This window comes from Vicugna pacos, chromosome 2 (genome assembly GCF_048564905.1).
Source record: "Vicugna pacos chromosome 2, VicPac4, whole genome shotgun sequence".
In the NCBI taxonomy this organism is placed as follows: domain Eukaryota; kingdom Metazoa; phylum Chordata; class Mammalia; order Artiodactyla; family Camelidae; genus Vicugna; species Vicugna pacos.
Genome location: NC_132988.1, coordinates 18,659,458 through 18,675,788, shown reverse-complemented (window position 1 = coordinate 18,675,788; position 16,331 = coordinate 18,659,458). Strand labels below are relative to the sequence as shown.

The 16,331-nt window shown below is 35.6% G+C and overlaps 2 protein-coding genes across 3 annotated transcripts in view; one reads left to right on the top strand and one right to left on the bottom strand.

Annotated features, from left to right (window-relative positions):
- ANAPC10 (anaphase promoting complex subunit 10) overlaps window positions 1-1,154 on the bottom strand; it is a 55,613-nt gene extending 54,459 nt beyond the window's left edge. Inside the window, exon 1 of one of the 2 annotated variants that reach the window (XM_006209919.4) lies at window positions 1,015-1,154. The gene's annotated coding sequence lies outside the window, so the exon portion shown is untranslated. The remainder of the gene's footprint in view (window positions 1-1,014) is intronic. The other variant, XM_072976384.1, reaches the window with a different exon arrangement.
- A 55-nt stretch (window positions 1,155-1,209) lies between these two features.
- The window catches only part of ABCE1 (ATP binding cassette subfamily E member 1), a 28,814-nt gene continuing 13,692 nt past the window's right edge, over window positions 1,210-16,331 (top strand). Inside the window, exons 1-9 of the mRNA XM_006209921.4 lie at window positions 1,210-1,364; window positions 5,601-5,734; window positions 6,653-6,738; window positions 8,823-8,920; window positions 9,927-10,044; window positions 10,411-10,548; window positions 10,693-10,762; window positions 11,001-11,097; window positions 12,007-12,096. Coding sequence (XP_006209983.2) covers window positions 5,632-5,734; window positions 6,653-6,738; window positions 8,823-8,920; window positions 9,927-10,044; window positions 10,411-10,548; window positions 10,693-10,762; window positions 11,001-11,097; window positions 12,007-12,096 — 800 coding nt within the window. The 5' untranslated portion in view covers window positions 1,210-1,364; window positions 5,601-5,631. The remainder of the gene's footprint in view (window positions 1,365-5,600; window positions 5,735-6,652; window positions 6,739-8,822; window positions 8,921-9,926; window positions 10,045-10,410; window positions 10,549-10,692; window positions 10,763-11,000; window positions 11,098-12,006; window positions 12,097-16,331) is intronic.

Here is a 16,331-nt window from a genome sequence, read left to right as displayed (position 1 = left end):
TTTTCCCTAGAAAAGTTAGAATGAAATACTCTTATTTCAGGAATATGTAAATATTGGTCTACATTTTGAATAATCCATTAAGTGATACAAAGAAAAATCACATCCCACTAGTTATCAAAAGTTTCATTTATATGTGCTCTTGCCATAGAACATAAAGTCAGAAAAAAGACTTCAAGGTCTAGAAGTCAGTAACTGGCCTATTCTGGACAAGTTTACTTTATCTTTTACATCTTTTGTTGGTTAATCTTGGTAAGTGTTTTCAAACATGAAAAAAAAAAGACCCCTTGGATAGTGAGCAACATGTAAAACTGCTTTGGTAGTGCGAGGTTACAGCTACTGAATATCGTTATGAGTATATCCTATTATAAACTTGGCCCTAAAGGTCTGTAAACCGTGTCCTTGACACCTTCTGTCAAATCTCAGTTATTCCCTAATCTCCACACAAGCAACTGATACTCTTCAAATAATAGTAGCTACTGGACTATAAACTTTGAAAAGGTCTGAGGTTTAAATGCTCCATTAGCAATTTATTAAATGAATAAGTTGATGAATGAATAGGTTCAATTAAAAACTATAGTATTTACCACCTGCAAGTTAAGTGAGGTCTAGGATGAGACAATTAAATCTGCGGCCTCGTCAAATGTCAAAAAAAAAAAAAAAAGGCCCATTTCTACACTGGAGCAGAATTCAACTGCCGAACTTGGTACTGGACGCCACCAAGTGGATAATGCACGGAGCTCGGAGAAGATTAGGTTCCTATTCTTCCACACAGTTCAGAAGGAGCTGAGGCCAAGGAGAGAACGCCACCGCGAGCAGTGTCTGGACCAGACTGTGCTGGTTCTGCTTGACACTTCTGCCAGAAGTGCTGGAATGATGGACAACGGCTCAAGATCCATTCCAGACCCACCCGCCTTGAGGAAATCAGGAGGGGAAAAGGAGACGGACACTGGGGAAGAGAAGGTATCCGCTTAAACCAGAACCATCTTCCCCGTCGGGGAAAGCCCATGCACTTACAGCTTACAGACCCGGCTTGCCACCACTCAGGTTTTCAGGATCCGCCACAGCTTCGCGCCACTCCCACTCAGCTTCTCAGCATAGACTCTCTCCCCCAACGCCGTAACTTGAGGTCGCAGCCCAATGACGTCAGTTCGCGCTGTCTCGCCCTACCACCCTCCAGGGCTCCGCCTAGCGCTCCCTGTCGCGCGTGCGCACTACGTCCTTGTGGCATGCGCGAGGCGGCGGCGGCGGCTGGGCACCGCCATTTTGGCCGGTGGCCGTAGGAACACGCCGTTTGCCTGAGAAGTGAAAGCAAGAGCTGGTTTGGCCTCTGCATGCCCCTCCGCGAGGGGAATCTGTCTTTCCAGGTAAGTGGATACCCCGGCAAGGTTTGGCCGTTAGCTACAGTCCGCCACTTTAGGGACGTTCTCCGAGAGCCTTTAGGTTAGGCCTCAGGTGGCGGCTGTGGAGACGGCGGCGGCGCGTGGCAGCCGGCTTGGGAGAGACAGCTGGAACCGGCGGAGCGCGGGCGCCACCGACGTCTGGAACCGCCTCGCGCTTCCCTTCCAGCCCGCCTGGCTCCTGGCCGCTGTTGGTCGCCATCCTCGCCAGGGAACACGAAAGTGGACCTGGATGCTATCCCTTCAGTGTTACCACCTCTACCGCCACCCCCTCTTACCCCGCTCCTACCCTAGAGCTGAATTTTCCCTTTAGAACTTACAGCATCCCCTCCTACCCCCCACTCTTTCCCGACACAGTGTAATGGGTATAACGTCACGGGTACGAATCTGACTATGGGAAGTCGTGGCCTTTTCTTGTACCGTTTGGCGACTGTGCTATGAGTCATGGCATCTTGCCGCCATGGAGTCGCGGACTCCTTTTCCACTCCCAGTCTCTTTAGAAATGATGGCCAAACGTCACTGCTTTTCTCAGAGTAACGTGCACTCTACTGTAACCAGGGTTAGTTCAGTAATCTCCCAGGTTAACGCCTTCAGCATTTGGGGTGCGCTTTTACGAGATCCGCACTTTTCGTCTTGATGACTTCTCCGTTTTTCTCTTTACTGTATCTTAAAACTCCTTGAGATCAGGGGTGGTGTCATTACTGAAAATAACTTTATTTTTACTTCAGTGGTTCATACATTATAGGCATGATGGGTCACGCCAGTTCCCACATCCCATAAACTACATAAGCTGTTTTCTCATTTTCTTGCGGTAAAACTGGCAAAAGTGAGAAATAGCTGTCAAAACAGTGTGTGTGTTTTGTTTTGCCCTCTTTTCCATAGAACTGTTAATTAGCAGTTATGATAATGGTATGTGTGTTGCAGTCCTCAATCTTTGTCCTTCATACTTAGAATATTCATTCTATATCAGTTACTTGACAATAATGCTTTGTCAGTATTAACCAAGGGCTCTTATCTGTATCTCAGCCAAAAGGTATTTTTGTTTGTTTAAGTTTTAGTTAAAAGCCTTGTTCTTTCGTATAAAAATTTTTTTTGGAAGAACACTTAATATAATTGCTGGTGTGGGAGAAGGAGAAGGCAATGTTAATTTAGTATTCCTTCTAATTGTCTTCCATTTAATACTCTGAAACCGTAGCTGTGCACCACTCCCAACTTGAGTTTCATAAGATTAATAATTTGCAATAGCATAAGTTAGAATATTTACATATCAAGCATCATTCATTTACAGCAGTCTTTTATTTTTTTTTTACATTTTTATTGATTCATAATCATTTTACAGTGTTGTGTCAAATTCCAGTGTTCAGTACAATTTTTCAGTCATACATGGACATATACACACTCATTGTCACATTTTTTTCTCTGTGATTTATCATAACATTTTGTGTATATTTCCCTGTGCTATACAGTGTAATCTTGTTTATCTGTTCTACAATTTTGAAATCCCAGTCTATCCCTTCCCACCCTCTACCCCGCCCCCCCCCCCCGTAACCACAAGTCTGTATTCTCTGTCCATGAGTCCATTTCTAAGTGAAGTCATTCTAAGTGAAGTAAGCCAGAAAGAGAAAGAAAAATACCATATGAGATCGCTCATATGTGGAATCTAAAAAACAAAAACAAACAAACAAACAAAAACAAAGCATAAATACAGGACAGAAATACAGCAGTCTTTTAAATGCTTTCACAGGGTGTTATTATAATTTTGGTCTTAGACTGCAAAGGCTTTCCATGTATGTCTCACTTCCTTTTTCCCTCCCAGCTGGAAGGATGACAGTGAAGGTCATTTTCTGAATTTGTTTTCAGATTTGGCTTATTTTCAAATCCCTCTTTGTTCTAAGGGGTCTGTTCCTATAGTCTTCCCTTCCAAGCCTTCCTGTGCTGTTTCTTTCTCATTGAAAGAGAAAGTGGGGATTCCCTCTTCCCAGTTCTTGAAACTAACATAGAAATTTAATTAATAGTGTTTACACAGTTAATTAACAGTCTGTAAAGGATCTGTATTCATTTTTCTTAAAAGCATTATAATCTACTTTTTCATGTAAATCAACTTATTAACCATCTCTGGTATCGTCTCTTACAGTCATTTGGTTTTTTGAATGGTTTGAAATACTAGATGAAGCATTGTAGTAGTTTGACAGAAATAAACTTTAATATAATGATAAATCAGTGAAGATTTAGCCCCTACAGGGGAATTCATTATGCTTAGTTCGTGTTGAGCCACAATGAATATGTATGATGTCCAGTTTTATTTTAATAGCTAACTAAAGAATCTTTGGTTTCTAGGGAGTTGTCACTTCCAGAATGATAGCTTTTTTAGGAATTCAAAGGTTAATTTAGTTTCTTTTTCTAATCTTTAGACGGCCTGAACCATTTGCTGAAGATTTTAAAGGGGTAAAGTGAACCTATCAGTTAGCATAACTCTGTTTATTACATAAAATTTAGTCTCCTTTTGGATGATTTTTTTTTTCTGGTATATACTTTAGTGGATAACTGTCACTATAATATATTGGTAACTTGCAGTATTTCTGAAGTTATTGTAGCCTGTAGGAAAATTATTTACCATATCTGAATTCATTTTCTTATTTTATTTAACAGAAATATTTGAGCTCCTACTATGTGGTAGTCACTGGTCCAGCCACTAGGATGAACAGACAAAAATTCCTGCCCTCATGTTGGAGTACATTCTGTTTGGAGAGGGGAAAATATAGTCTGTGCATGGAGAGAGAATATATAAATACATACACTACACAATAAGTGTGTATATATACCATAGATGTATATATATATGAAATCTTTATTATGTCATATAGTGGAAAGAGCTAAGGAGAGTAAAACGAAGCAGTTCTATATTTTTAGGCTGTTTCTAGTGAGGAGGGAGAGAAATAGTCTGGAAGCAGCACTGAGCAGCAAGATCTTTTACCCCCTTCCAAGCTTAGTGATATTGAGGGGTACTAGTGAGGTCTACAAGAGAAAGCAATCTGTCAAAAAATGTCTGGGTAGAGGATCACAGTTGATAGAAAAAGCCAATAGAATGTCTTTGTCAATCAGTAGTCTTTTAGCTTCAGTTTCTTTCATTACATGTTAGGATAAACTGAAGTATTAACGCACTTTTTGGAATTACTTTAATCACCTTCTAAGAATATTAATGTCTATCCCTAAGCCCAATATCATAAGAGATTTTTAAGTTAATATTGACCTCAGCTACATAATTGATGGCACTGTGAAATATGAAGACTTATGAAAGCTATAAAAGCGGGCAGTCTGTGCATTTAGTTCTTGGTCTCATTCTCATTTCAATGCTGTTAGTGTAAAATTCATCTTGGCAGTATTATAAATTCGCAGGGAAAGAAGTTTTTACTTCTTCCAGTTGACCAACATGATGGTTAAAACCTTAATAATGGTTTGCCATTTCCATCAATAGTGTCATTAGCTCAGATGGTTAAGACATGAAGTGATACTTAGCTTGAAGGAGGAAGTAAACATCTTTATCATATGTATGTTTTCATATCAAGTCTTTCTGTTCTGTTTATTGATCTATATTCTTACTCGGGTACCAGCATTAATTTCTGATACCTTATAATCATTTTTTTCCATATGTCAGGTATAAGTTCCCCCATCCCACTTGCTCTCTTTCTGTTTTCCTAGCTAGTGCTACTTTTCTTTCTGCATAAGAGCTTTAGGTTTAATTTGTCTTGTTGAGTTTTTTCCCTTGAGATTGGATTAAACTTAAAAATTTAGGGAAGGTTGAAATCTCTGATAATCGACAGTTCTGTACTGTAAAAACTCAGACAGCGTGTCATTGTCATTCTACTTGTTCAAGTCTTTTATGTCTTTCAGTGGTATTTTGAAAGTTTCCTCACATGTATATATCTTAAGTTGATTCCTAGGTCTTTTTTGTGACTCCTGAAAATGGTGTTTTTTCCTTTAAATGAATCTCCTGATTGATGGTATATAAAGTTTTGTTTTCCCAACCTTACTAAATTATTTTATTGCATTTACTAGCTTTTCTTTTCTCACTTGTTCCAGGTAATAATATCTGAATATAGTGAACATTTATGTCCCCCTGTCTAACTTTTATGCCTCTGACTTATTTCTTTCAACTAATTGCACTGACTATGCCATAATTTTTTGTCAATTTTATTTTAATAGGGGAGCTGGATATTCTTACTTCCTTAGAGCTATGGCGGATAAATTAACGAGAATTGCTATTGTGAACCATGACAAATGTAAACCTAAGAAATGTCGGCAGGAGTGCAAAAAGAGTTGCCCTGTGGTTCGAATGGGTAAGCTGTCTATTCTGTGGATCACTTAAAGATAAGAAAAGGTTTTAAAAGGCTTCGTAGTTCTTTAGGCTTTAGCATACACTTTTTTCCTTGTTAGTTTTTTAGATGGTAAAGGTAAGACCAGATGTTCTAAATTTCTTTTATTATTTTGTGATTAAATAATCTTGTTTAAGTTCACTGAATACGGAATCAAACTAGAGTTCAAATTACTAAGGTCCTTACTATTCTACAACATTCTCTAGTTACTTAAAGTCATGGAAAGGACTGCCAAGATGTTTGTTATTTGATAGTATTCTCATTTTTTAAAAGCTTAATAAGACTATTCATGAGGTTTTGCTATAGTTTAAAGATTAAATAAACTTACAACAATTCAGAATTGATGAATTGTTGGTAGTCTTTAAGGGCTATGCTAAAATAATAGTTACTTTAAATGTACTAGTGAGGTATAAGCTTACTGAATCTTAAAAGAAACTTCAGATGCCATTTGTTAGAGTCTACCATGGTATTCAGAAATTCCATTAATAACATCTTTAATGCTATGTTTAATTTTGTCTACATATTAGATGTCTACATACCTTTTGGGAGTTCCCTGATCTGACTAACATATTTCATTCCCTTCTCTGGTATATGTTACCATTTTTCAAGGCATAGTTTATCATAGTAAATCAAACAAAATAAGCATGTTAGAGTCATCTTCCTCTTGCCTGACAGGAGTATTCATATAGGTAATAAGTTCAGAAATCTATCCCCACAAAGCACTAATTTAAGACATTATCTCAAATGTATTTCTTAGTGTATCCTTTGTTTTTGAAAATTTGCTTTTGTATGGAAATTTGGAACCAGAATTGCTGAAATAGCAATGTTCAGGAAATTAGAATGTGAGGAAAAATGACTTAGTTCTGTCTTTTCCTTTGCCAGGCAAATTATGCATAGAGGTGACCTGTCAGAGCAAAATAGCGTGGATTTCTGAAACTCTTTGTATTGGTTGTGGTATTTGTATTAAGGTAAGTGATATTTTATTTATTGGATCAAATCTGTAACCTTAAAATGAAATCTAAAAATTCTGAATCTAAAAATTCTGAGTATATTATAACTATTTGTAAAGAAGCAAGATATAAAGCATTGAATAAAGGATATAAATTTAGGAAAATGTTATTCTTATATCGATAATCTAATAGTGTTGTTTTTTTCAGTTAGTTAAACCACCTTATTTAAAAGTTATCCTTGTAGTTTGCAACTTTGTAAAGCCATTTTTCTCTTTTTTCACCCTTTTATGTGAAGAGCATTCTCCAAACCTTTACCAGAACTTTTCGGAAATATAAATATAAAAAATACGAGTCATTTTACATATACTTTTTTTCAAGTCTGTATTTAATTTTCAGTTCACACTTTTAAATAAAAATAGACACAACAAAAAAAATTTAATTTAACCTCATCCTTAAGTGCTGCTTTTTGCTATATTATACATTCTTCTATTGTTGAATTTATCCTAGTAGTGTAATTTTTCAAAATACCTTAATTGGTTTTTGTTGTATTGAACAGCATATGAGGGCTTTTAACTCAAGAATGATGAATTTCCAACTTTAATTCGTAAAAGATATTTGGGAGCCAGTGTACAAAGTTCTTAAGTTAGTTACTGTTATTTGCAGGTAATATTTTAGAAAGGACCTTTATCAGAATATGGATACCACCTGTTATTTTTTTCCTAATAAGGCTCATGGGTATTTTACATTGGTTTCTGAGTCCTCAGTTAAGTATCCATAAGCTTGGTAGTTGAAAGCATTTTTCTTGTTTTGAAAATATAAGCAAGAAACGTTTCTCTGAGCAAATATTTGCTTATCTTCTGTTAAAAGCCTGCCAATGTTTTGGATGCAGGAAATCTTATTTTGTGTATTATCTTCTACTTTATTTTTTTCTTTACTGCTATAGAAAAAGGAGATTCCAAAGATGAGCAATGTGGATATTTTTTCCTTTGTAGATTTAGAGAAGTTTAAATAACTTGCAGCCTATATGCATTTTATGTACATTGATGGAATAATAGATAATTCTGTAAATGGAGGTAAACTCTGTTGGCAGAAAAATACCATGAGTAAAGAATTAATAGTTTCTAGCAGAGGGTGGTGATTATTTTGTTAGAAAACAAGAGTTTTGTTTTTGTTTTTTAATTCTCTATCTTCTTGTAACTCAGAAAATGGGAATTCACTGAAATCTTGATATACAGAGACTTTTGAATTGGTCCCCTGAGCTCACTGAACAGTTCTGGCAAACAGATCTCTAATCTGATGTTGTCCTTTGGTTGTACCTGTGTAGTTACCTGTACTTCTGAGAAATTTTTCTAGCCACATTACCACTCTTAAATGACCTTCCACTTGCCATTTTTGTTCCTTGGACATTTATCTGATTGTTAGTCAGCTATTATTTGAATAAGTTTTTCCATGAAAAAGTTTTTTTTAATGTGAATTTACTCAGTTGGAATATAATGCATCTTTTTCATGTGGGATGGTTAAAAATCACAACGGAAAGACATTAGTCCTTAATGTATGCAAGTGTTAATGCCAGCTGTTGTTGGGACATAAATAGACCAAAAAAGGCACAATCCATGACCTCAAAGGACTTCACAAGGTAGAAAAGGAAGCATACAAATACAGCAAGAAGGAAATAGAGGAAAGGCATCTCGTTGACTAATTATGGAATCGTATGCTCAACAACCATATTTTATCTTGTTCTTAATCTTCTCGTATAAGACACACACGTACACACACACACAAACACACGCACACACACACCCTCACCCTCCAGTTCTGTAAGGTTTTTCAGTAAGTATTAAACACATTAAATGTCTACAATTATTCTAGTCACTAAAGAGAATACAAAATTATTAGATATGATTCTTGCCTTCAAGGAACTCAACTTTTATTTTTTTAAGTAAAGGAAATGAAATGAAAAGGAAAGGAAAATGAAACAATACATCTTTGTGAAACTCCCACGTTTGGAAGATTACTTATAAAAATTTCTTAATCTGTTCATTTTAGTCATGTGTATATTTCTAAAAATTAACACAAAATTAATTCTTTACTTTAAATAACAGAAATGCCCCTTTGGCGCCTTATCAATTGTCAATTTACCAAGCAACTTGGAGAAAGAAACAACACATCGATATTGTGCCAATGCCTTCAAGCTTCACAGGTATATTTCCAAGTCAGCATTCTTTACTTCAGTTAAGAGTAAATTACATTTGTGATTTTCAGAGAAATGGGAAAAAGTGGTATTTATTAACTTTTAAATCCACTAAAGAAAATTACAATATTATAACATTATGCAGAATCATATTGTGTATGTCAGTGGTTCATTCTAGCTAACATTAAAATTACCTGGGGATCTTTTTAAAACTACTAATGCCCAGGTTTCAGTGCGATTAATTACATCGTATGTCTGGTTATACAGTTTGGACCTTGGTTAGTGGAAAAGGTTCCCAGGTGATTCTAATATACAACTGGGGGGTGAGAATCACCGTTAATAATATCCTTGTCCCCCAAATAACTTTTAAGGGAATTTGTCTTTAATTTTATTTAACTATTAATTTCATGATCTACAGAGAATATTACTCTGAGTGTGAACACATAATGTTAAATCACAAGAGTTCTTTGAAATATTTAATCTGCCAAACACTAATATTTTGAATCTGGGAGTCTAGATTCAACTAATGAAAAGATATTTCTCAACCTGCCAGCTTTAAGGGGCCTACTGCAGCAGGGAGAATGAAGTGGAGTATTTCTGGTTGATGTGGCACTTCTCTCCTTGTAAGTAAATGGCAGGCAAAAAAATAAATAAAGACAATGTGAGGTTGCACCTGCTATTTAATTTTGTACCAAAGCATTTTGTTATACATTAAAATTGAGCTTTATATGTAAAGAGAAATTGTTACTTTAGGATAGACTGTGAATGAAAATTGAACAAGTAAATTTTGGGGTAATATTGGTCATGGATGCACTTCTAACAATTAACAGTTTAAGTTAATCTTGGCTGTTGGTTTTTTTTTTCCCCCCTGATAGCCGATAACATCTGTTGTATTTCTTGGCTTACTAATGGATGGGTGTGGAATGCAAATGCGTTAAAACACATCGTTCTGGTATTGTGTAGTTGTTTCTTCTTAAGTCTGAGTTGTTTTATTATTTTTATACACTTACGACAGGTTGCCTATCCCTCGTCCAGGTGAAGTTTTGGGATTAGTTGGAACTAATGGTATTGGAAAGTCAACTGCTTTAAAAATTTTAGCAGGAAAGCAAAAGCCAAACCTTGGAAAATATGATGTATGTATTACCACCTTATAAAAATTAATATCTTAGGTCAATTTTGTGAGGCTGTGGGAGAGCATATGTTTGGTTTTATTTTTTCAGTGTTCTTATTTTAAAGATTATTCGTGGAATTAATGCTGAGAAACTAGATATAAATGAAACTCCTTTTTAGTTAAAATCTGTGAATGCTACTTAATTGATAATTTTGAACTTTCATAAACTATTATAGGTTGGTGTTCCTTGACTTGAAATTAAATCCACCTCTGATATCAAGTTAAGAAACCAGAAGTATTCTATTTGGATATATATTCCATTTTGTGTAACATTCATTCTCTTTGCAATTGTATTATTAAATTCAGATAATTATACATATATTTCTAGGATCCGCCTGATTGGCAAGAAATTTTGACTTACTTCCGTGGATCTGAATTGCAAAATTACTTTACAAAGATTCTAGAAGATGACCTGAAAGCCATTATCAAACCTCAGTATGTAGACCAGATTCCCAAGGCTGCAAAGGTCAGTTGCTTTTTAGGAAAAATTTATGTATTACAAATACTGGTAGAAGTATAAAAAATGTATCAAAGTAAACTTGTTTTACTTTGTAACTCATTTTAATATTGAAGGAAAATAATAGTAACTATTTCTAATATGTTATGGTAGGGAACAGTGGGGTCTATTTTGGACCGAAAAGATGAGACAAAGACACAAGCAGTTGTATGTCAGCAGCTTGGTGAGTGTTAATTTTGGATATATGTTTTAATAGATCCTGGACTTAAATTATAAACATTGATATTTTATATGGATTACTGAAGTAAATGAAAAATCTCTAGTATTTGTCATATTTACTTTTTATGTTACACAATTTTTAACTGAAATAGTCAAACACAGAATGACGTGCAGTATATGTTTTGCCCTAAAGAGGTAAAATAAAAGTAACATTGAATACAGTACTTCTCTGTCGTTTGTAGATTTAACCCATCTAAAAGAGCGCAATGTTGAAGATCTTTCAGGAGGAGAGTTGCAGAGATTTGCTTGTGCTGTTGTCTGCATACAGAAAGCTGATATGTAGGTTACTTTATACTTTTTGTATGTCTTATCCTTATTTTAGAGTTTTTATTTATAATGCTGCTAATAAAGCAGTGGTTTTGAGAGAAATGAATAGAAAGAGTGTCTAAGGTTCTAGCCTTGAGGTAAGGTGGTGAAGCAGTTATGCATCCATGCCCATTTTCCTGCTCTTCCCCCAGGGGGGATCTCATTTATTTAGATAATTACTTGACAACTTATGGATTCCAGAGCTCTTTAATGTAAAGTCAGTTGTTTATTAAACTCTCCTTATACATAAGAAGGATATTTTTTTAAGATGAAAGCTCTCCCAACAGGCCATCGAGGTTTTTAAATAGCTCAAGTGGAACATGAGGTCTTTTAGGTTATCCTGAATCAGGGTGGCATGCCACGTGAGAGAGAAGAAGGAAGTAGAAAAGGCGAGTTTCCTTCCTACCTTCTACTGTGTCTTTTCTCACAGGAATTTATTGCTCCGGTCTTTTCCCACATTTCTACTCTGGCATCCAAGGCAGGCTAGCCCTTTTCCGCAAAGTATTCAGGAATTCTGTTCAGTGCCCTCCTTTGCAGAAACTCTGGTTTAATGCAACTGACTTTATCCAATTAAAAGAAGAGCACTTTGGATTACTTCAGAATATATCAGTATTTTTCATGAGGAGGTAGCAGTTTGTAAGTTAGCCCAGTCTGGGAGTCTCTCCCCAGACTTGATATGTAGTCCTGCTTTTCATAATTTCTTTTCTTCCTTCTACTTCTGAACAGAAGATAGGAATTTTTCCCTTTTTGGAGTGGGCTTATTGTAAGGGGGTTTTGTTTCTACTGTGAAATCAAACTACATTTCAGTGCTTTAAAATAACATGCAAGGTAGAGTTGTATCATATTTGTCTTGTAAGTTATTATGTTTTCTTTTTTTCATAGTTTCATGTTTGATGAACCTTCTAGTTACCTAGATGTCAAGCAGCGTTTAAAGGCTGCTATTACAATACGATCTTTAATAAATCCAGATAGGTAAGTACAGACTTAATATATGCCTTTGTTGTTTTATTTGGGGAGTTTTACAGATTTCTAAAGGTCGAACACTAGGACCATCAATGTCATGTAGATGTGCATGCTTTCTGTCTTGGTTATTTGAAGCTATCACTTGCTTACTTTGCTCTATCTGGAACAAAGATTCTTGATGCAAGATTCACTTACTTCTATGCCCGTTTTGAGGGAACCTAAGAATATTCTGAAATGATGTGCAAACTTTGACATTTATGTGTGGATTTCTGGAAAGCAGCAGATCCTTAGCTTTTACCAGATTGTTAAATGGACATGTCATTCAAACACATAGAAAATTTAGAATATTATAAGGATCACCAGAGTAGTTCCAGTTGTTCCAGATCTTACCAAGCACAAGAGAGTTCTGACAAGTAATCACGACATACTGTATTTATAGAGTGCTTTTGTAGTTTGCAGAGCTTTTAAATCTATCATCTCATTTGAGCCTCAGTAATCTAGTAAGTTAGAATCTTTAGATTGGATTCCATTTTACAGATGAAGAAGTCTAAGGTCAGAAAAGCTAGTTATTTGTTGTAGGTTTCATATTTACCATATGGCAAAGCTATGACCACAGCCCAGGGTTTTTTTCTGTATGGCATTTTCTGTTCCTCTCTTACTGACTGATTTAATACATAGCTGATCTTACAGGAGAGCAGTAGAAATCCCTAGGGATCAAAAACCAAAGAAAGAACTATAAATTAAAGGGGAAAGACAAGGATGGCTTTCCTAGAGAATGTTGCTCGTCTCTGATAGGTGTTGTGCTTTAACAACCACTTGTGGACAAGAAGCAAGGCCTTGTATTGGATTATCACATGAAATACCAGGACTCTCAAAGGACTGCTTTCTCAGCAAAAGAGCAAACACATGATGTCAAGGAAGTGCATAGCTGTCACTCACTGAGCTCTTTAGGAATAGAGGGATGGCTCCCCTTTAGATTTGTTTATGGACCAGCAGGTCACATGGATGTAGAATTGAAATTTATGTAAATTCGTGTAGTTACATGAAATTATGTAATCAAGAATCCTCCATGCTAAAGTAACATAAAGAGGACACTGAACCTTTAGTTCTGTGGTACCTGGCCAAAGCAAACAAAAAACCACTTCAGAGGGATATGCCCTCAACCCTGGTCACACCGGATTTTTACATTTTCCTCATGAACTTTAAACCCAGGGTTATAAATGACAGGAGGCAACTCTACAATGAGTCAGTAGACACAATAGACAGCAGGATTAGACCTTCAAGAACGTCAGGTGACATTCTCAAAGAGACTATATTAAAATAATTAAAAACATAAAAGATTTGAAACTCTTTAAGATTGTGATACTACAAAAAAGCAGTAGGTCAATGTTTGGAAAAAAACCAAACAGATTTGTAAACTAAAAGTATAGTCATGCCATTGAGAACTCACTGGATAGATAGACAGGTTAGGGACAACAGAAAAGAGCATGAGAAACTGGAAGAGTTGATCTGAGCAAGTTACCAGGATACAGCAGAAAGAGAATGAGACTGAGATACAGAAGGGAGTTTCAGAGACATGGAGAGTGGAGTGAGATGGAGAAAGAATGAAAAGACTATTTACATATGTCTTAAGCATTTGAAAAATAAAACCGTGAAAAGATGATAGCTGAGAATTTTTCAGAATTGAAAAACTCGATTCCTTAGATTCAAGGAGCAAATGATCCACGTACATAGTTTGAAATGAAACAGAGTATCAGTGATAAAGAAACAATCTTAGGTCAAATAAGTAGCCATAATTTTCATTTCATACATAGGCCAGGGCGTTATGATAGACTATGTGGGGAATGTAAGAGTAAAAATGTGGTCCTGGTATTCAGGGACTTCACTATCTTGTAAATAAGAGAATATGCAAGCAGTCAGCTCAGTATTTTTCAGCTCTGGCCTCTTTTTATAAAAACATTTTTATATTCCTTTATTTTACTGAAATGATGGTCATAGGTATTATCTACTTTCACACATAATTTTTTAATACCAAATAATGTTCTAACCGTAATAAAAATGAGAATTGAAAGGATTTACAGTGAAGTGACATGTATCTAAATATGTAAGTATTCAACTAGATCATTACAATCCTATATTATGAGTTGGCAGCAACCATAATTGTAAAAGGGATAACATGCCAAAACAAGTTAGAGTAACAAAGTGAAGGAAATGATTGAGTTAGACATTTTCTCAGATATTCTGGGTCTTATTTTTATAGGTATAGGGTCAGAATAATCTCTGTAGAGATAGACTTATGATAAAAAGTTAAAGGAAGTATATCTGCATGCTGAAATTCTGTGATAGGTCAAGGCACACATTCAGTCTTTAATGCTGTAAAAAGATTTTGAAGACCATATACTTGGATAAACAACAAAAAATAGAGGATGGGTTAGAGAGAGGACCAATAATGCAAGAAGTTTTCTAGAATTTGACCTCCAAGAACATCTTCAGTAAGATTAGAAACCAATAGATAACCCAAAATTAGGTGTAAAATTTCACAACATAGATTTCTCATTATGCTGGAGATTACTGTTTCTTCCTACCTTCAGAAAATAGAGTGGCTCACCTCACCTAAATCTTTTTACATTTTGGGCTTGGACATAAGCTGCATTTGAAGGTAGGGATAGGTGGGGGTTTGACTTACTTTTTTCTTCTTTTGAAAGCACATTAAAATCCTCTAGATAATGCTATGGTGCCTTACACTGGGCCTTGAAGATTTTAATGGTAAAAAAAGCAGAGAATTATTCCAAATGATGGAATATTATCAACAAAGACACAAGGTGGGATGAATATTGGCTCACTTGAGTGACTTGCCATTTTTATTGATGTTTACCACCATGTAGTAGAAAACATTTCCTCTTAATATTTTCTTTTCGTATTAAACTCCCTTTTACCTTTTTTTTTTTTTTTCATTTTTTCCTTTACCACCTAAGACCTGGATTAGTGTGATAGCTTCCTTAAATAAAAAGTCTGTTTCTTCTTGTCGGATTAATCTTTCTGAAATGATGTTTTTTTCTTGTCATTCTCCTATCCTAGAACTGTGCTGAAGCCTCTAGCCATATGTTGCTATTTATATTTAATTGAAATTAAAAATTCGTTTCTTCAGTCAAAGTAGTCACATTTTAAGTGCTGCACATTCCAGGTAGCTTCTTGTTACCTTATGCGACAATATCAAGATAGCACATTTCCATAATCATAGAAAGTTCTGCTGGAAAGTGCTTTTAAGAACCTGTCATTTCCCCCATTGCCAATTAACTATAGTCCAAATTCTTCATTTTGTCATTCAACAACTTTATTAATAATAAATAGTTTGCCACATAGTACAAGACTAAAGATCATAGAGGTACTAAAATTTATTAGTCTGTCTTCAAGACATTTAATGGACAAATAATAGACGTCCAAGTTCAGAGTGTTCAAGAATGGGGGAAGAAGAAAGTTTATTTGCATATGAAGAAGGGAGTACAAGTTGAGATGGCCCTTTAAGTGTTTCGTAGGATTTCAATAGGTGAGGATTTTAGGCAGGAGACCATTTAGATGATAGACCAGCCCTTAGACACGCAGAGATAGAAAAGTAGATTGTTCAAGAAACAGTGAAAGATCCATTTTTCAGTGTACCCTATATATAAATCAAGTTAGAGATGTATCGATGTCCCCCTCAACTTAACGATTTTTTTGACTTTGCAGTGTTGGAAGCAATACACATTTGGTAGAAACTATACTTCTAATTTTGAATTTTGCCATCTTCCTGATCTAGCAATATGCAATATGATATTTAGTAATGCTGGGCAGCAGCAGGAAGCCACAGCTCTGAGTCAGCCATGTGATCATGAGGGTACACGTAACCATTCTGTTCTTCACTTTGCTAATACTCAATACATTACATGAGATGATCAACACTTTATTGTCAAATAGGCTTTATGTTAGTTGATTTTGCCCAACTGTAGGCTAATAAAAGTGCTTTGAGCATGTTTGAGGTAGACTGGACCAAGCTATGATGTTTGGTAGGTTAGACATACTAAATCCATTTATGGCATGTGATATTTCAAATTAGGATGGGTTTACCAAGATGCAACCTCATCATGAGTCGAGGAATATCTGTAGTAGCTAAAGTTTTTGGTCATGAAGTTCTTGAAAGTCTAAGGATGTTATTCATTTCATTTGGAACTGAGAGCCACATCTGGGGACCTGAAGAAAATGAGATT